Below are 22,361 nucleotides of genomic sequence, written 5' to 3'. Positions count from 1 at the left end.
TTCTATCTCTAGGATGCTATCTATCAATACAGATGCATTTGTAACAGATTAATAATTTGCTGTTCAAGAAACCTTTAATCATGTAACTAACGTCTGCTAATTTACCACACTTTTGAGAGCTGAACGTGACTGTTCTTCATTTACAATGTAACAATGTTTCTTGTTAGAATGAACTTTCCCTTATACATTTAGGAAGAGCAGGGCACTTTTCTTTTTTTTTTTTTTTTTTTTATAATGTGGCATTAGCATCCTAGTCACAATATAAAACATACCGTACTATATCTTCATTTCTTGGGAAAAATGCAAACAATTTTGTTACATTTCAAATCGTATCAGCAGTCTTCTCTACATTAAAAGGAGATATTACTAAGCAAAACGCACCTATTTTGATTAACTGAAATACTTACACTTCTGTATTTGACAATATATTCCAAAATGGGGGCACCTCCATCATCTTGTTTAGTTATGCTAAGTTTAAAACTCTTGCCGCTTCCTGGTTGCCCATGAATTGAAGGGGGGCTTGGCTCCCCTAAACAAGGGAAAAAACAATAGTTGTTAATAATAATACAGCAATAAGTCTTAAATTACAGCCTGGAGCTTGTCCACAAGATTATTAATCAAAATTTTTAAAATTAATATGGTCCTTCCAAGCACTGCAGAATATCCTTAATAAGTGTGTGAAACATTCTGCTTAAAGTATGTTCTGATGTAGATTAATTATCTCACAAAAGGAAAGAAAATTATATCAAGTATGAAAGTATTCGTTTCTTCGAGATTTTCCTACTTTTGACACTTTCATAGGTAATTTACTTCAGAAATGATTTAGCCGTCCGTTCAGCAAGGCTGGTGAGCTGCTAGTCACAATGATGTTTCAGAGTAACCTTAACATTAGGCATGAGCTTTAGTCCCATGTAGGAGATCTAAATTGTAATACAGATATTTGGTAAATTAACTCTTCAATAAATGTGCCAAGGCAAAATTGGATTTTAGAGTAGTCTATATTAAGAATAAGTGTAAAGAATACAATTTTCAAAAGCATAACCGATTTTCTCTGTAGTGAAGGCATAAAAATAATGGTAAACGTATAATTGAAGGGTTAATAACTAGCTTAAGCCACTTTGCTAATGGAAAGTCACAGAATAATTATAATTTCTATACACAATGACTATTTCAGTTTTAAATCAGATCCTAAATGAACATGTGTTGTCATACTGAAGTGTCTATCTTCAAAATATCTTCAAATTTGCATTCACCCAGAAAGATTCAGTTCTTTTAGAAATATTTGTAATATTTAACCCTTATCATAGTAAAGATAAATTGACTTGCAAATAGAATTTGCCTAGCTTTCTATCATGTAACATACATATAATTTTTATCAGTTTCTATCACTTTTTTATCAGGCATGATGTTCCATATGAATAATAGCAAATTATTTTATCTTTCATTCAACATATTTAGAATATGCATATACTTTAATAAAAAGGAATTTGAAAGCTGCCAAGTTACCAATTTTGGACAGAAGAAACGTATCAATATGAACATTATATAATAACACAGAAATATTTTGTGTTCTTTCTAGTCACGTGACTTCTATTGCTCATTCGATTAGCACCAGTATTCTTAACTATACTGAGTAACGCCCTACTCAGAAAACATTTCAGCTACAACAGATTTATGAGACACCAGTCTTGTAATAGTTGCTGATGTATTTTGGTATATATGTTTGAGTACTATACAATGCCATCTGGTAGTTCCTTTTTTTTTTTTTTTCTCTCTTTGTGTTTAATTTATTTATTATGGTTTCTATTTAAAAGTAATTTGAGAAAAAGTATCTTTCATTAGCCCTTAATATTTAAATCTGAGTTTCTTGTGTATAAAGTTTATTACAAATACAGAATTGTTTTGTAGCATTTATCATTTGCATGTAATCATAGTTAAACCAATTTATTCTCATAATTTTTCCATAGTTTAAGATTTCTGTTTGAGGCTTGATAATTGCAAAACTTGTGGCAGCATAGTTTGGTGAAGAAATGTCTCACAAAAAGGCCAATTCAATTTCTCACAGATATCTATAACACCCTGAGCGTAAATGACAAAAAGTATAATAACTTTCACTGGTTTGTGCTCTTGAATATAAAACAAAGATTTGTCTAAGTCTCAAAAATAATAAATTTGCCAATTTAAGTTCATTCATACTACTTGGTGGGGGGGAAATAAGAGGCACAAAACATGATTTCTGAGAAATGTAAAGACCGATGTTATACACTGGGAAGTAGTATGTAAATATAAAACATATTATTCACAGTGAATCATACTTGAAATTGTTAGCTGATCTGGAGATAGCATATTCTAATTATCATTTACATTTTCATTTAATAGCCCAAGTATTACTCACGGACAGGTAAGGTCTGAAAGATCTCGATTTTGCTATACTCTCCTTGCCCTTTTCCATTTACAGCAGCTACTTTGATTTCATAGGTCGTATTTGGTTCCAAATTGCTGAGAACAACCATTGCTAAAGGAAGGGAAAGAAAAAATATAGGAACAAAATTTGATGATGCAATTTTTTTTTTTAAAAGTCAGGCAATTTCATAATTTGTTTGCTTCAGTTGCAAGTTAGAGTCCCATTTTCTAATAGTCCAGTGGTTCCAAACTTAGTGGTCTTGCTGAGGGCTAATAGTCCCTTTTATTTCATCTGCATGAAATCATTCTTGTGACTGAGCAAGCTATGCTTCTGAAGGAATTTAATGTCAGCGTTACAGAAGCCATAAGCAACAATTAAGGACCTTGATGGGAACTGATATTTTACGTTCACAATGTGAGCACAGGAGACATGAATCTGGCAAAAAATTATGGAAGTTTCCTTTCTCCTAGCTGGCAATGGGCATCTGATGCATGTTGAAGCGACCTCCACGCAGCTCATAACTTGCCATTTTTCCCTCTTGGAGAGCACTATCAACCATCAGGGAGTGTACTGACAGGGTGAGGAGCAACAGTTTTAAACTGAAAGAGGGTAGATTTAGATTAGATATTAGGAGGAAATTCTTTACTGTGAGGGTGGTGGAACCACCAGAACAGGTTGCCCAGAGAAGTTGTGGCTGCCCCATCCCTGGAGGTGTTCAAGGCCAGGCTGGATGGGGCTTTGAGAAACCTGGTCTGGTGGGAGGTGTCCCTGGTGATGGCAGGTGGGTTGAACTAGATGATCTTTAAGGTCCCTTCCAACTCTAACCATTCTACAGTTCTGTGATCCTTGATCTACACTTCTGGATGCAGCTATGTGCACGTTAGTGGTGAATTACTGGTGCTACGGTCTGCCAGTTCAACAATGTTTTCAAGACCTATAATGACATGTAGCTATGATAATCAAATAATCAGTTCTACTAAGGACCTGAAAGTGAATTAGGCCTGTTTGTACATATTTAAGAGCAGGCGTATGGAAATGCATATTAAGTTATAACAAAAAAAAAAAAAAAGTGATTTGGGAAGCAAATGGGTTTGAACTTAGGACATGCTTTCAGAAATCAAAACTGTATCCCTGGCAGCAACGTTTCACACAGCCTGAACCTATGTCTATGATTCCACCTGGAGATGCCATCAGAAGCAGAAAACAGGGGGAAAAGCTTGCCAAAAAGAATATCGTACAGCACTAAGAATATTGTTGCTGTTATGAACAGCAGCAAATCTAGAAACAAAATCCAGTAAAAGGATGTCGGATTCCAGGATCCTTTGTGGGAATGCAGTATTATATATTACCATAGTACTGTATATTACTAATATCAATGTTGAATACGCACTTGGAAGCTTGGATCCACACAGAGTTCTTGGACCATTACCCTGCCTTTACAAGAAAGCTTCATTTTATTGTCTCTACAGCAATCTCCTGCTTGCTGTTTGCCAGCTCTGTGATCCTCAGATGACAGATTCGTACTGGGGAATGGACATAAACTGAATGGACTTTACTTGAAGCATATCGGTATCTGTATTGCCCAGAAAAGCAGGGGCTCAATTATCTTACAAAGGGATGAAGAATTTTAGTGTCTTGAGAAAGAGCCAGTAGTCTCTTTCTCAGTCTCCAGGGAGCCTAGGTTTTTTTCATTATAGAGAAGTATTTTAATAGTTACTTTAGGTTTGCTTTTCAAGTTATATATGTAATGAAAGTATAATTAGTTCTGTCAGTACTCTCTGATATTCTTTTGAGTCCAGATTTATTAGAATTTCTATTTCTTTAGTTTCTGCAACAGACAGATAGAGGTCCCATTACATGTGGAGCTAAAGGGATTTAATGAATTTTGGAAAAACAGTAACTGTTACATTTCACACTCTATTATGAGCACTCTGCATGAATTTGCCATTGAAACATGATAACTGCTTTCTTGCAAACAAAACAGTAGAATTGTGTGTCTTCCAGCACACTTTAGCGTTATCATTTTCATGAGATTTAAAAATATCAAACTATAACCATGTCATGAAAAAACAAAGTACCATCATGAGAATAAGAATAGAAGTTGGAGAAAAGAAGGATTATGATATATAACATTCTGTTATGGTAAGATGAAATTTAAAGCCTGAACCAAGTAGTAGCACTGTTTTGACTTGCCTTTCAGCCATGATTACTTTCCAAGGCTGAATAATTTCACTGAAAACAAACCTTAGGGCATACTAAAAATTAGTGTTACTGTAAATGTTTTTAAAATTTAAACAACATAAAAGCATGACTATGAGTTTACACTTAATAAAACGCAAATGTGTTAACTACATAAAACCTAAGGATCCGATTCTATAAACACTTGAGTGACTCCTGAGGCCAATCTAAATGAACAAAATTACTTATATATGCAGTATTTAAAGAATCAGTGTCTACTTTAGAATCCCCTGCACAGCACTATGTGTCTAGATACGACAACTCTTACAAATGCATTTATGGAATTAACCCAACTAAATCTGATAGCATAATAAGTCCTCAAAAACTGGAACCACTTGGTGTGAGTGATGGTATGATGTGGATATATTTCATACACAGGAAAAAAATTATAACTATGTCCTCCTGGGAAATGAAGAAAAGAACCATTCCTGATCAGAATACTTCAAATAGTCCAGTTTTAAAAGAATGTTTAGAATAATTAAGTAAGATTAGGGAACTGTGCCACAGTATGTAGCAAAAGTGCAAGGCTTAAAAATAATCTAAGAGTAGTGAAAACTGTCCCTGCTTGCTAAGTGGTTTACATTTTTGAAAGATGTTAAAAATGGAAGAAAATACTCAATGAACTAGTTGGGTTTGGGTTTGTTTCTTAAAGGTAGGTATCCGTCATTTAAGTATAAAATCAGCTTATTTATCTTCCATATACAAATTACACCCTCTTACAGGAGTCCATAGCTCACAGCCCTGGCTACGATGGATATTTTGATTACAATTTTCAATGTTCACGGAAGTAATTGGCCGTAAAATTTCAAATCCTATTCTGAAAGATATAAAGGACTTTCAGTATATGAATGTCAAAAAATTCGGTCCACTGTATACGTGAATTATGCCATTGGCATATTCATTGGCATATATCAAGTCCCAAATATAATGAAAATGAAATCCCTTTATTTGTTTTAGAATACAATTTGATTTTTTTCAGTCTTTTTCTACCTGTCCTATCTATCTGCTTCCGTTTTTATATTGTCTTCCTAATCACAGTATCTGCATGCTTTATCTGAAGAATTCAATTTTGTAGACGAATTGATTTTGCTGGGATTATTCACATAGTGACTGGTTACATTGAGGAGTAGACTTCGAAGAACTACTCCGAAGAGGAAGAAACAGAAGATTCTCTTGTGAACTCTGCAGGTATTGCTGGGCTGAATTAACATGGTGCACAGCAGCTCAGATCTCAGTGTTTTTCACTTACAAGTAGATAGACAAGATAGACAGGGAGGCTGCAAATCACATGGTACCCTTGGAGGAGATCATGGCACAAGAAGCTACCAGTTATTTAGGTTTTGGTTTAATATACTGTATAGAGAGTTTTAAACAAAATTATAAATATTTTTTTTTTACAGGATATGCAAGGAACATTTTTTTTACTAATTTTGTAGACCAGAATTTTAAAATGAACACAACAGCCAAAAAGAATTAAGCCTTACCAAATAACAAAATCAGTTTAATCTATTCTGTGGCAAGAATCCTAAAGTTTATGGAACATTTAAAGTTTTTATTTTTTATTACATAGATTCTTCCAATTTACAAGCAAATCTAAAATGTTAAAGGACAAACACAGTACAGAGAAAAAAAAACCACAAAAATAGATAGATTAGATAGATAACAATGCAGAACTCCATACTATTTAAAATACAGAGTGTAAGCGTTTCAGCTAGAAATTATTATTGCAGAATTTTAACTACTGTCAGGATGAACCATAGGAAAACAACATCTGACACAAGATTTGCTGTGAGATAATTTATACCATAAATCTGAGTCAGTAAAAACAAAACTAATATCCCCAGCTGCTTTTCTAGTCCAGGGGTAGGTTGTTTATATTACCTTATTACCATAGAATGAGAGAGGAAATGTCTTTTCACCAAAGGAAATCTACCTCAGAAATCTAAGCACTGCGATATATTACATAAACCATCACCAAAGCACGGAAGTTTAGGGGAATTAATAGTACAGTTACACCACATTAGACCCAAAGTAGATCTTATATGAGGTTAATTAAGAGAAATATCATATCAATACATTGTTCTTATTGGAGAGCTACCTGTTGCACAGAATAACACTCTTACAGTTCCAAACTCAATCCCTTGACGATGTCAGATCTAACTAAAGTAGGATATAAATTTACTTTGAAACAAAGCAGCTGGGGCATATCATTGCTGAAATATCATATTCACTCATATATATTTCAGATAGTCGCAGCAGTGTGAAATTTCTGTCAAAGAAGCATTACACATTTTAGGATTATTTTTTTTTTCCTATTTCTTTCCCTCTAATCTGAATCTCTATTATTATGCAGACTGAATGCAGATCAAATACAGTGCAGGTTAAGCAGTGTATTTGGATTTAGCAGAATTTTGCTGCATCTTTTACTCATTTTTTTATTACTCTCAAGGAAAAACTGAGTCCCCTGGAAATACCTGAATCTCAGAGGAAAAAATGAACAGCATTTTTATGAAGCTTAAACACGTTTCTCTTTGATGACTCATGTTAAATACAGAAGAAAAAGACACAGGAAGAGAGCAGTGAGGAACCTATAGTAGTAGGACACAGGAGAACGGTGAGGAACCTATGGTAGTATACCATTAAGGTTCTGTACAAATGTCTCAGACTTTTGTAGATGCCACACAACCTGAGGAACTTCTCCCCAAACCTCTGCCTGCCTGGGATAAGCAACACAGTTTTTTTCCACAACAGGAGGAAGACTATAAAAACTCTTTTTCTAGCTGAGCCTCACAGGGTTAGCTCACAGAAATGTTGACAAAATTAAGTTAGAAATTGCCACAGGGGAAAAATACAGGAAAGAAAATAAAGGATTTTGCTACACAATAGGCAAAATGTTTATTCATATGCAAAAAACAGTCACACTGTCTCAGTTCCATCTGTCTGCCTTGCCCAAATAACAATTAATTTCATAAATACTCATTCCAGCATCTGTCTATAATGTCAGAACTCAACTAACACAAATAAATGAACTTTAACAATGAAAATATTTCAAGTTGCACACTATGAAAAAACATAATGGTAGCAAATCCTACTGCCAGTGAAATCATTGGCATAACTTCCATTAATATATAGAGAGTCATTCTCTAAAATGTACACTCAGAAACAAATGTAACCATTTTAAAAATCAGACGAATGGCTCTGTCAGGAATTTCCATCATTCTTTGCACTATAATGTATAATTATTGCATTATTTTGGAATAAAAGTTGTAATGGCTTAATTAACTTTGAATATAAACAATTAACTGCAAATAAAGATACATAGTGTGGTAGATCAGGTGTAATTAAGATAATATAATGTTCACTAACATGAATAATTTCCTTATAAAATACTTGTCAGTAGTTGATATAAAAAATGCATTTGGAAAAAAATTGCTTTAATATTTTGTGTACAGCCCCCAAAATACAATTACCCTGTTAAACTCCTTTTCTCCATATACTTAATTTTTATTTTTATTGGGTAGGATTCTGAGATGCCAGATATACAAACTGAACCAGAATTAGCATCAGCACCCTATAGTCATTCAGAAGATTACCTTTGATACCTATTTTTATTGAAATAAAATTAATAAGAAAATATTGAGTAATCTATGGGACAATTATAGTTATAAAATGCACAGTGCTATGAATTCATAAAAATAAAGCAAGCAAGAGTGTAATCCAAAGCCCCTAGAAAAGAGCAAAATTGTGGGTTGACAACATAGTTTATAATATATTGAATCAGCATGAATCCAGAAGATGGGTTTAGTCATTTAACATACTTAGGATGTAACGATGAATAGGTTTTCTTTAGAAGTTCATTTTCTAGTTTATTTATTTAAAAAGAAACCTTCAATCAACCTGTATTTAATCTAAATCACAGCATAGCACACAGTTTAGGAAAAGAAAAAAAATCCTAGGAGAAACATTCCTGGAACAAAAGCATTTACTGAGATAGATCATTGTATCAGTAAACTGGTCTCATGACGTTATTCAGAACAGAAACATACTTGCGTGAACTGCATATCAAAGAATCCATTTACACAAACTAGTGCTAAGAAAAAATGAAAAACTATTAATTGTGTGTAATATTTTTAGCTTATAGGCTTAGAAAATATATTTGTACTCTCATTGATGAAAGAGCCCATATTATCATGATATCTTCTCTAAATTTTTGTGTTATACATATTTGGAAATTATATAGAATATTTTATGAACAAATTCTGCCACTTTTAGTCTTTAATCCTATCAACAACCTTGTGCAACCAGGTTCTAGCTTTAGTAGATTTTGGTTCTTATCATCAATAAAATGGAATTTATTTTTCAAACACACAGTCTAACTTAAAATGAAAAAAAAAAAAACATGCTAATTTTATTGTTATCCTGTAGCTCTAAAACGCTTTGTACTTCTCCATTGCTTTCAATGTACGGCAAAATCTTTTTTGATTACTGTAAAAATATTTCTTGCCAATTCAAGTATCTGTAGTTCAGTTGTTTGTTGACTAAAGTTTGCTTAGCTGCTGTATTCTCTAGTTCAGTGAAGCTGCAGAAGACTTGGATAATAGTATGTCATACACTAACCCAAAGGATAGGAATGCATGCAGTTAATTCTCCCTGCCTACAGCACAGTGTAAATCCTAAGAGAGTTTTCTTCTTGCTATCTATCCCTTGCCGTTTCAGCTTCCTCTATAGTAAATCTGCTTCTGTTGTTTATTTATTTAAATCTGACTACTATAATCAAGCTCTGTTCTTCCTGTACTTATATGTGGCTTTTCTTTACTTAGAAAAGGTTTGAAGATATTTCCACATCCTTGGTCTGATGTCTGTGCAAGGTGGGGTAGGTCAGGAGAAGAGATTCTTATTAAAAAAAATATTTCTAATGCTAATGATTTTACTGCATTTTCAGCAAAAGCAAAATTTCTATAATTATAAACTGCCAAGATTTCTACGTGAACACGAGTTATCACTATTAATTCCAACTTGCTATTCTTGTTCTCCATACAGAAACCTTCTAACAGTATAAAATGAGAATATATAAATACATAATGAGAATATATGAGTATGTAATGGATATACTGACATAAAATAATTTTTTTTGTCCTAACTCTCCTGATTTTTCTTATCATCAGCATTAAAATTTAAGTAGGTGAATTTTCCTTTCTGTTTAATTCCTTTAATTTCATCGTATTTTTATATAAACCAACACTTTGCTCCACAAGTCAGCTTTGCTTTCTTAATCATAGAATCATAGAATTGTCTAGGTTGAAAGGGACCTTTAAGGTCATCAAGTCCAACCATCAACCTAACACTGCCAAAAACCACCACTAAACCATGCCTCTAAGCACCACGTCTACACATCTTTTAAATACCCCCAGGGATGGAGACTCCACCACTTCCCTGGGCAGACTGTTCCAGTGCTTAACAACCCTTTCTGTGAAGGACTTTTTTCTAATATCCAATCTAAACCTCTCCTGGTGTAACTTGAGGCCATTTCCTCTGGTCCTACTGCCTGTTACTTGGGAGAAGAGACTGACCCCCACCTCCCTACAACCTCCTTTCAGGTAGTTGTAGAGGGTGATAAGGTCTCCCCTCAGCCTCATTTTCTCCAGGCTAAACAATCCTCATCACACTTGTTCTCCAGACCCCTCAACAGTTTCATTGCCCTTCTCTGCACATGCTCCAGAACCTCTATGTCTTTGACACAGCACTGCCTCTGTTCAATTGTTTCTGTATTGTTCTTTTATAAATAATTTGTTTTGCTATTTTTATTATATTCTATTTCTTTAAGCAAATACATTAGATGTTGTTTCAGTTTTCAGTAAGAAGTATCTTACTTAAAAAAATATATTTTTTGTCAGCAGAGAACAAAGCCAACATATGTTTTTTATCATTCTAACAAGATGTGCTTCTTTTCCTCAACTGCAGTAACACACATGAAAATACACAGATACTCAAAGCTTTACTGAGTATTGGGGTGATATCTCTTCTGAAAAAAAAAACAACAAACCAACCCTGCCTTTCTTATGTCTTTCTCCAAGTTTTTAGTTTTAAAATTTTCTATATTACCTTTATGATAAGCAAAGCAAACTGTCTAATACCAAATTTTTAAAAATGGAGTTAACTTCCATAAATGGTACTTGTATCTCTTAAAGGGAAGGGAAATGGAAGGTAGGAAATAAGAAAGGGAGGAGAGCAAAGGAGAGGGAAGGGGAAAAGAAGAGGAGAAAGAAAGAATGGACAAATAAAACCTTACTAGCTGTCATTATACGTAAAGTTTGGGAGAGAGAGTTCTTGAAACGGTTGCTATTCCCTGTAAGAAGATCTTGTTAAGCAAAACTTAATAAAACGATTCTTTACACAATTCAATAGGTTAAAATGGAAATATGTATTGAGTTTTAAAATCACTCAATTTAAATGCATTTCAAAAACAAATGCTCTTTGAATAACTTAACCTTTAAAATGTCAGGTCTTCTCCATGTACTCATTACCCCTTCATTATATGATTAAATAAATAATTCTTTTAGAACCAGATTTTAAGAAATACCTTTTTTTTTATTTTTGTGCATAGGATTGTGGGTGTTCTGAAGCATTGAAATTTATTTGATGATAAATTAAACAACTTTCATCGATGGCTAATCTAATACTAAAATTCAGAACATTAACTTAAGTCAATCAAAATTGTGAAAATGAATCCCCTCGAGACTGGTGAACTTTGGCTCAGTCCTTAGAAGAATTGATCACACTTGTAGTTTGAAACACACAAGCCCAAATCCCAGTTCTCTAGTTCAACCGAAGGAAAAATAGTTGCAGAAGCAGAGATTGCAGAGTCCCATCTGGTTAACCCTACCCATTGATGTTCACCCATGCGGGCTCCAAGAAGATGCAACCTCAACTAGTTCAACGATAACTGTAGGTCTTTGGGGCAAGGGTGAAAGGGTCCTTCAGGTCAGGCTGAAAGGCTCACATAGGAGCAGATGCATGCATCAGGCCAACACATCTAAACAAGGCTGCATAGCTCATTGTCACCAGCACGGCCTACTTGGGCTACATTTGGAGCTGGCAGATTGAGAGAAGTTTATTGTCCCCCTCTAGTTAGTGCTGGTAAGGCCAAACCTGGGATTGTGTGTCCAGGAACACAAACAAACCAGACAGGGTCCAGCAGAGAGCTAGCAAGAGGACTCTAGGGCACACGAACAATAAGCAGATGCTGAGGCTCAGCCTGCTGAAGAGGGTGCCAAGGGGTGACTGAATAGTCACCTACCAGCCCTTCAAAGTGGAAATAGAAACAATAGCGTAAGACTCTTCTCAACGGCAACAAACAGCATAACAAGACCAACAGTCACAAGCTGCAACTAGGCACATTCAGACCAGATATTAGAAAACTTACTCACTGGGACATAAATGAAGCACTGAAACAGGTTACAACAAGAGGGTGAGGAATCTCCACCCTTGGGGGTGAGATTGGGTTAGACAAAGCCATGCCTGACCTGATCTAGGATTGGCACCAGTCCTGCTTCAAGTAGGAGGTTGGACCAGATAAACTCCAGATGTTCCTCCCAACCAATCTTTCTAAGATTCTGTAAATTAAAGGGGAATACTACTTTGGTTCTTGGCACCCTGTTTTCTCCCCTGCTGTAAAACTATTGTGCACTTCTTAATGCAAGGATTTTAAAGTCTACTGCTTGAAGAAACAGCCAGCCACTTGAAAAGGCTACACTTAAAACTTTTTATGAAACAATAAAACAATACATTAAAATCAATGGGGATTTGGACTGCTACCAGATATTCCCCTAATCATGCAAAAAGAAGGTATTGTTCAAAATACTTTCTAACATATGACTAATGTTCTCAGTATAGCAGCACAAGGGTTCATTTTTAAATATTTATATGACTATAATTGCTGCAATTTTAATAGTACAAATTACACTGCTAAATATAAAATCTGATGAAGTTAAACCTTTCCTAAATCAAATTTATTTTCTGTAGACATTGATTTTAAAATACTCCTATAATAAAAATTTCTAGGCCACTGAATACACCTGAACTTCCATTAGCAATATGAACACATAAAGACAATAGAATTAAGTCTTCTAAGTATGCAATATTTTATTGAGTGAATATACAATACTACAATACGTAGTAAAGAAACAACTGTGTTAATCACATTGCAGAAGGGCAATTAAGGCCCTTATTCAGATCGTTTACGCTGTTTCACAGAATCACACAGAATCACAGAATCATCAGAGTTGGAAGGGACCTCTAGAGATCATCTAGTCCAACTCCCCTGCTAAAGCAGGATTGCCCAGAGCACATTACTCAGGACTGCATCCAGGCGGGTCTTGAAAATCTCCAGAGAAGGGGACTCCACAACCTCCCTGGGCAGTCTGTGCCAGTGCTCTGTCACCCTCACCGTAAAGAACTGTTTCCGTGTATTTGAACGGAACTTCCTGTGTTCTAACTTGTGCCCATTGCCCCTCGTCCTGTCACTGGGAACCATTGAAAAGAGCCTGGCTCCATCCTCCTTCAACCCACCCTTGAGATACTTGTATGCCATAATAAGGTCTCCCCTCAGCCTTCTCTTCTCCAGGCTAAAGAGTCCCAGCTCTCTCAGCCTTTCCTCATAAGGCAGATGCTCCAAGCCCCTAATCATCTTAGTTGCTCTTCGCTGGACTCGCTCCAGCAGTTCCCCGTCCCTCTTGAACTGGGGAGCCCAAAACTGGACACAGTATTCCAGTTGTGGCCTCACCAGTGCAGAGTAGAGGGGGAGAATGACCTCCCTCGACCTACTGGCCACACTCTTCCCTATGCAGCCCAGGATTCCATTGGCCTTTTTGGCGACAAGGGCACATTGCTGGGCCATGGATAATTTACTGTATACCACAACCCCCAGATCCTTCTCCTCCGAGCTGCTTCCCAGCAGGTCAGCCCCTAACCTATACTGGTGCCTAGCATTCTTCCTCCCCAGGTGCAGGACCTTGCACTTGGTTTTGTTGAACCTCATTAGGTTCTTCTCTGCCCAGCTCTCCAGCCTGTCCAGGTCACGCTGGATGGCAGCACGGCCCTCTGGGGTGTCAGCCACCCCTCCCAGTTTGGTATCATCAGCAAACTTGCTGAGGATACACTCTGTCCCCTCATCCAGGTCATTAATGAATATATTGAACAAAATTGGACCAAGTACTGACCCCTGGGGGACACCACTGGTTACAGGCCTCCAACTAGACTCTGTGCTGCTGATCACAACCCTCTGAGATCTGTCCCACAGCCAACTCTCAATCCACCTCACTGTCACCTCATCTAGCCCATACTTCTTCAGCTTCCTAATGAGGATGTCATGGGAGACAGTGTCAAAAGCCTTGCTAAAGTCAAGGTAGATGACATCCATGACTCTCCCCTCATCCAGCCAACCAGTTATAACATCATAGAAAGCTATCAGATTGGTCAAGCATGATTTACCCTTGGTAAATCCATGTTGACCACTTCCAATAACTTCCTGTTCCTCAACGTGTTTGGAGATGACATCCAGAATGAGTCGCTCCAATACCTTCCCAGGGACAGAGGTTAGACTAACCGGTCTGTAGTTCCCTGGGTCCTCCTTCTTGCCTTTTTGAAGATTGGAGTGATGTCGGCCTTCCTCCAGTCCTCAGGCACCTCTCCTGTTCTCCATGACCGTTCAAAGACGATGGAGAGTGGTCTAGCAATAACATCCGCCAGCTCTCTCAGCACTCGCGGATGCATGCCATCAGGGCCCATGGACTTGTGAATGTCCAGCTTGGCCAAGTGGTCTCTGACACGGTCCTCCTCAACTGAGGGAAAATCTTCCACTCTCCAGACCTTCCCCTTTGCCTTCAGAGTGTGGGATTCATGAGGGACAGCTTTAGCAGTGAAGACCGAAGAAAAGAAGGCATTCAGTAACTCTGCCTTCTCTGCGTCCTCCACCACTAGGGCACCCATCTCATTCACCAGTGGGCCTACATTTTCCCTAGTCTTCCTTTTTCTATTGATATATTCAAAGAACCTTTTCTTATTGTCTTTAACTGTAGTGGCCAAGCTGAGTTCTGACTGAGCTTTTGCCCTTCTCATTTTCCCCCCACATAGCTTTGTTATATCTTGATAGTCCTCATAAGTTGCCAACCCCCTTTTCCAGAGAATGTAAACTTTCCTTTTTTTCCTGAGGTCCAGCCAAAGTTCTCTATTTAGCCAGGCTGGTCGTCTTCCCCGTCTGCTCGTTTTTCGAGACAAGGGGATGGCCTTCTCCTGCGCCTTTAAGAGCACCTGCTTGAAGTATGCCCAGCCTTCCTGGGCACCTTTGCTCTTCAAAACTGCCTCCCAAGGGACACTCTCGACCATGCTCCTAAACAGGCTAAAGTCTGCCCTTCGGAAATCCAACGTGGCAGTTCTGCTGGCTCCCCGCCTTACGTGATCAAGAATTGAAAATTCTATCATTTCGTGATCACTCTGCCCAAGGCGACCTCCAACCTTTACATCCCCCACAAGACCTTCTCTGTTAACAAACAGTAGGTCCAGTAGTGCACTTCCCCTAGTTGGTTCCTTCACCAGCTGTGTTAGGAAGTTGTCTTCCACACACTCCAGGAACCTCCATGACTGTTCCCTCTCTGCTGCATTGTATTTCCAGCAGACGTCTGGGAAGTTGAAGTCCCCCACAAGAACAAGGGCAGATGATCGTGAGACCTCTGCCAGCTGCTTATAGAATACTTCATCGGCTTCTACATCCTGATTAGGAGGTCTATAACAAACTCCCATCACGATGTCTGCCTTATTGGCCTTCCCCTTAATTCTTATCCATACACACTCAGTGTTGTCATCCACACTGTTACGTTCCAGACATTCAAAACTGCCCCTAACATAGAGGGCCACCCCACCACCTCTCCTTCCTTGCCTATCCTTTTTGAAGAGTTGGTAGCCATCAATTACAGCACTCCACTTGTGTATGTCCTCCCACCACGTTTCTGTGATGGCAACTATATCATAGTTTCCTTGCTGTACAATGGCCTCCAGCTCCTCCTGTTTATTTCCCATGCTGCGTGCATTAGTATAGATGCACTTCAGCTGGGCTAATTGCCCTGCCACTTTCTTGGGGGGACAAGCCCTAATTCTCACCTGATCGTACTCCGACACTACTGTAGCTACCAAATTATCACTACCCCTCATGTCTTGGCTGTCACACAATTCACCATCCCCCACCATCACTGGAACAGGCTGCAAGACCTTGCTAACACTTTTACCCAGAAGCACTGGTACGCTTCGCCCAGGCACCACTTTTGTAATCCTGGTCTCATCCCCATCCCCCTTCAAACCTAGATTAAAGCCCTATAGATGAGCCCTGCTAGCTCTTGTCCCAGGATCTTTCTTCCCCTTCGGGTTAGGCTTCCCCCACCTGTTGCCAGCATGCCTGGTTTCCTGTAGATGAGCCCATAATCAAAAAAGCCAAAGTTCTGCCGGATACACCAGTCTCGGAGCCAGGAGTTAATTTCCTGACTCCTCCTATTTATCCCCTCGTCAACCCCTGCAAATGGTGGGATAGAGGAGAACACTATTTGTGCTCCCGATCCCTTAACCAGCCGTCCCAGGGCTCTAAAGTCATTCTTCATTGCCCTTAGACTTCTGGTACCTACCTCATCACCACCTACCTGAAATATCAGTAGTGGGTAGTAATCTGATGTCTTAACCAGGGAAGGGAGTTTTCTCCTTATGTCCTTAATTCTGGCCCCAGGGAGGCAGCTGACTTCCCTGTGGGATGGGTCCAGTCTACAGATAGGGCCTTCTGTTCCCCTCAGAAGGGAGTCACCTACCACAATTACCTTCCTTTCTTTCTTGGTTGAGGAAGTCCTGAGGCGGCGGGGTGAGTGCCCAGCACTGGGCGCCTCACTGGATGGATCATCCTTTCCATCCTCGATCGCCTGGTCTTCGAATTCCAAAGCCCCATACTTATTCTGCAAGGGCAATTGGGATGGTGAGGGGGGCTGTGAGAGGTTCCGCTTGCCTCTCCGGCGAGGGATCTGACTCCACTCCTCCTTATCCCTTAAGTTCTCTCCTTCCGCCTGGTGACAGGAGGGAAGGGGATCAACCACTTCCAATGGAGCCTCTTCCTGCTGCCTTGGCCTCAGGGTATGGCTCCACCAGTCTATTTCATTTTCACAGTCTCTGATAGTTCTTAACCTTTCTACCTCTTCCTTCAGTTCGACCACCTGCCTGAGCAGATCATTTACTTGATCACACCGTATGCAGGCGGTGTCACTGGCTCCCTGTGAGAGCAGTGCCAGGCTCCGGCATTCATTGCAGCCCGAAATCTGCACAGCCACATGCTTTCGTGGGAACTCGGTCTGAGTTCCCACATTCTTTCTCGCAGCAGCTCTTGACCGTTTTGGAGGCATGTTCTTCTCTTGTGGTGGGAGGTGCTGAATCTCATAAATTTCATTTATCCCTTTTTTTTTTTTTCTTTTTGAAGACCCATCAAGGCTGAAAACAACACATACCAGCAGATGACCCAGAAACTAAAACAGGGTCTTCTAAGGGGAACAGGGATTCCATTTATTAGGATACTACACAGAATATGCTAGTTGTTACATTTTAGATAATGCCACTATTTATTCCCTGCCTTATATCAAGGTCTGGAATCCACCCTGGAATATTGAAGAACGGAGTGTATTTTAAGGGGGGAGGCTGGGGGTTAGCTATGAGCGCATACCTTCCTTTCTTCTACGCCTGCTACAGTTACACCACTGACTCTCATTCTCCAATTGTATAAATCAAACGGTATCCTATTCCATTCTATCTCACATATGCCAGAATCTAGACTCTCTTACACTCCCTCGTAGGGCAGAAAGAATGACATTTATTTCAGTTTTTCCTGCCCATTTTTCTGCTGTTCCTATAATAGAGATCCTGATGTGAGCTAATATCCCATTTGAAATTTGCGACACAGAGTTGGAGTTGAAAAGTGTCTCCTACATTGAAAACTCCATCCATGAGTTCTTCATTACTGAGAGATCTTGAGAAAAAATGTGAGTTAGTCTTCACTTGACTTCATAGCAGACAAACGTTGTATCTTCCAAGCATGAAGTCCACAGTAGTTTCCGTGGTGCATCCAGAATAAATTAGGTTGAATGTGTATATGCAGGCTAACGGTAAGAGGGTCCACACAGTTTTGAGGACTATATTACTGTTTGAGAAAGACAGGAATGGGAGACCTTGGTATACATTCTTGCAAATACAATGACATTTGGTGGGTCTGTGAGCCGTCCCATTTGAGTCAAGGCTGACTTCACACTTCTGCATGGCCATAGTCACTGGCAGAGGGGCAATGTCAATCTGAGGGCACAACTGTGCCCAGGTGCGCAGCTTGAGTTGGAGCTGGTGTCTGCTTGACAGACTTCACAGAGTGAGCTCAGGGCTTTTTTCAACAGGCTGAGCAGGCAAGTTTCTTTCAGTGTGATACAGCTGCCACTTGAAGCTGGTAGGACTGGGTAAGCTCCTGCTGACTGCTTTTAATAGAGCAGGGTATAACTCAGATCTAAACTAACAACTTATCCTAAATGAATAACTCATTACTGGTCCTAATATCTTCCCTTTTTATCACACACACACAAAAAAAAAAAAAAAAAGGGAAAAAAACCCTCACAGAAAATGCCTTCAAAGTCTAAGACAATAATGACAGCATTTCACTTTTAATACCTGCACCTTCTTCCTGTTATCAGTCAAGTTCTGCAGAGCTACGCTTATTTTCTTGTTCCTTTGAGACTTTGCAACAAATTTAGGAAGTTTCATGCAATTCACTAGTTTTCTTATGTCGTTACAAAACTGCATTGTGTTAGAGATACAAATAAGAGATGGCCTTTCTTAACCAGATGGACCCAAAATACCTAAGAAAATTAATTTTACTGATTACTACAAATACATCAGTACACTTAGAAAACTCCAAGAGAGATGTTAAGAATTCAGGAATTCTTAATGCTAAGCCAAAGGAATATCTGCGGAGAGCAAAGGAATGAAACTTTCTAATACTGGCCTCAGAGAAACAGCTATTCTTTTTTAAAGGCAAATTAACATATGTTAGCAGGCCTTTCATCTCAGCTGAGACCACAATTTAAAATTCCAGCACTTTTCAATTTTATTATAAATCTGCATACTAGTAGTAATAAGCAGAACAACATATATAAAATCTACATGTCTGTTCTAAGTTTTACCTACGTATGGAGAACTATGTACTATAATATACCACAGAATTCATTATTCAAAATAGAATACAAGATTTTCTCTTTTCTAAACTACTTATTTTACTTGCTCAATTTTATATTCCAAACAAGACACTTAGTCTGAATGCCAACAAAAGTAGTCTCCGATGTGCTTCTCTTGAATGGTACATTATCACTGATCAGATTTTTTAAACCGGAAATTCTCATTAATACTAACTGTGCCATGATCAAGGTATGTTGCTGCAGCCTTAGGAGCTACCTAGAAAGGAGGTCACGACACGGGAGTTTCGCCTTTCATTCCTCTAACCCATGCAATATTCAATTCTGGAGCTTGCAAAGTGTGAGAAAAAGAGACTCTGTCACCAAATGACAAATGGAGAAGCTGGCAAAAAACCTAACCACCACCACCACCATTTGAGGTAAGAACAAACCAGCTCCTGGTGACTGCTATCATCAGAGGCCATCCTCAGGGTCACAAGGAAAGGGACTAAAATGTGATCTCAATGGTTTCTTTCGTGACATTCACCACTGTGAAAAAGCAAAGACCTCAAGGCTGACAACAACAGTTCTTTTGCTTCTTACATGCAAAGGTAATTTTCGTTCACAACTGTTTCTTCCTCATCCCCATCCTACTCCTGCATACTATAATTTTTCTTGCCAATGGAGAAAGCAGAGACTACAGAGAAAAAAAAAATATAGAAAGGAGATTCATTTAATGATACCATGAAATGTGATACAGCTAGGGCTATGCTATCTCTCTGTTGCTCATTGTTCTACGTGGCAGAAGGAAAACTCCATTCATAACTACTCTGTCATTTGATGACCTTGAAAATACTTAAGGAATACTCTATCCTTCAGGAACACTTTCTTTTTTTGTATTAGGAAATGCAGTAGAAGTTTATATACATATGAATATTCCATAAGCGTACTTCACATTTCTGTAAGCAGATTGACCACATAAAATAAATGCAGATGAATACAATACAGATTTGAAAGGCAAAATTTGCAGCTGCAACATGCATCTTATTTAGCAGTTATTCATATCCAATATTGCATTGCATCACTCTTTACTTAAGAAGATTTACACTTAGGAACCAGATCAGCAAGACCTTTACATCAGATCAGTATGTTCACTGCAAATTTACTTGACAGTGTGCCATCATAAAAAGCCTGGAAAGGTCTAAATAGGGAGTAGCCAAGAGTAATCACAACAGAGGAACACCACGTGAAATATATTTGGAATAACTGATTCTCCATTTAATTGCTTATTAAAATATTTGCTACATACTTCTTGCAATCAAAGTATCTTGCATTTCTTCTTACAGATTTTCAAGTCTGTGTCTTTTAAAAAACCCAACACTTGAACGTAAACCACATTTTGCAATGAGCTTTGACTGTCTGACTCAATGCAACTGCAAACAGAATTACAAGCTATTGAAGAGAAGAGTAACCTCAGATATCGGGAGTGGTTGTATCTGCATAACACTCAGTTGCTTTTAGTTATGAACTCAAGCTGTGAAGTAAATTGCCTGGGTTTTCCTCACTTCTCATGACATTTTATTCACCTTTGAATGTGAAAAGTTAATTTCATTCTCCTGATGATTCCGGTCAGTATAAAAACCTGAAATGTTTAAACGTAGCTTTCCCTTTACACATCTCACTTTCCAGCCTCTCTAATCCATCCATGTAATTTAGTTTAAGACATTTATTTACAATCCAACCTTTCCATCCACATGAGACTTTTACAGCAAAGATTAAGCTGGACGGAGGCCCAGAATAGTATACAGACAGAATGAGAGGGATGAATAACTTTCTTACATGCAGGCATACACACAAATTAATTTGGATAAAAAGCAGTATCTTTCCCACCATTTAAAAGTAACCTATATTGGTTGTAAATTGTGTCCACTCTCTCCCTTTTTTTTTAATTGTATGACATGTTTCAAATTGTGTCATGCCATTTTACCCCAATAATTCAGAGTTATTAAAATTACGGATTTTTCTTCTTGTTTGTATTGTTACATCTAACATCATTACGGCTTAATAACATCTATATGTGCAACTTCTGCATTCTTATGAGTTCAAAGCTGGTTTAAGTTGAGAAAACAATTTTTGACTCAAGCTAAATATCCAGTTTCTTTTGAAAAAGAAATCCCATGAGTTTAGGCTTAGCAATAGTATCATAAGCATATAAACTGATATCAGGAATGATCTGTGTAGGTTTTTTTACAATATTATCAATTATTGCCTACAGACAACAGACTATTTCTTAAATTAAACCATTCATTTGAGTCAATTTGACAATGTGACAATCAATGTGACATTTTAAGTTTCTCCATATTGTGCATCATCTGCCATGGTATAAGTTGGGTACAAAGTGACAACAAACTTTTTGGGTTAGTTTTTTTTCACCCATGTTTTCACTGGTCTTAAACTGCCTGATTAACAGTCTGTTAAACGGAGAACCAGATTCTAAAGCTGAATTCACAACCCAGAAAGGTTTTCTGAATGGCTTATGGCATCATTTAACATGTACAAAAATCTCTGAGACTTCAGGTACTTCCAAATTGCTGGAATACATGATATTCTAGAGATGCAGAAACACTCCTCAGGAATAGCAAGTGTCATTTTAGAACTGAATGGGATCACAATTCATGTCCTAGGGAGCCAAATCTGACAGATATGCCAAGGAATTCAATGTCTCAAATACTTACTAAAAATGTATTTTCCCACTGCAACAGGCTAATGAACACGTTCTTCCTTCTGCTGTAGCAGCTTGCACCAGGCATTAATGAATTCTGCCTTGAAGATTATCAACTATTAAAATAAATTTGAATGCTGACTTAGCCTACCAAAATATTTGCAATTTATTTCTGTTTGATCTACAAATTATACAGACATACTCTACTTAATCATTAAACTCATTAAGGAAATTGTTGAATTATATGGGGTTCACATCTCTCAGGAATCCATTCGAAAGTCTTCCCAGTTTAATGGTGAAGTATTGTTACACTGGGAAAGTGTTCTAGTAATCGATGGGGTGCCCACTTTCACGCTCCAGTACAAAGGAAGCAGGAAGTACGAAACTGATAACCTAAAACGTAGTACATGAGAATTCTAACTGATCTATCTATTAGATTTCCTCCCCATGACAATAACAGGACACAGTAATTGCTATATTTTAGCATAAGAAAGATCTTTTTGCATAATGGTGTTTCTGAAATCTCGGTGGAAAACCACGAACTATAAACTTCCACAGTCTTCTGAAAGAATGTCTGTTCACGTGATGTCTATCAAAAAGTCTTGCTTAAAGACAGAAAATGGAGTTCTGGAGGTTTACCCAAAACCCAGAACTGCACAGATGCAAAAAAACCCACCATTTCATTGCTTGGAATGTCATATATATTATAAAAAAATAAAAGAGAAAATGGATTGACCTTATTTTAAAGGCACTGAATATTTTTTGACTA

The 22,361-nt window shown here is 37.9% G+C and overlaps 1 protein-coding gene across 2 annotated transcripts in view; it reads right to left on the bottom strand.

Annotated features, from left to right (window-relative positions):
• Window positions 1-22,361, bottom strand: part of NCAM2 (neural cell adhesion molecule 2) — a gene marked incomplete at both ends in the record, with an annotated part of 318,048 nt that overhangs the window by 42,511 nt on the left and 253,176 nt on the right. For both annotated transcript variants that reach the window (XM_082492362.1, XM_082492363.1), the window contains 2 exons: window positions 408-529; window positions 2,396-2,515. In XM_082492362.1, coding sequence (XP_082348488.1) covers window positions 408-529; window positions 2,396-2,515 — 242 coding nt within the window. The remainder of the gene's footprint in view (window positions 1-407; window positions 530-2,395; window positions 2,516-22,361) is intronic.

The sequence above is a fragment of the Vanellus vanellus genome (genome assembly GCF_965231255.1).
Source record: "Vanellus vanellus genome assembly, chromosome: 1".
Taxonomy (NCBI): Eukaryota; Metazoa; Chordata; class Aves; order Charadriiformes; family Charadriidae; genus Vanellus; species Vanellus vanellus.
This window is presented reverse-complemented; position numbering and strand designations above follow the sequence as displayed.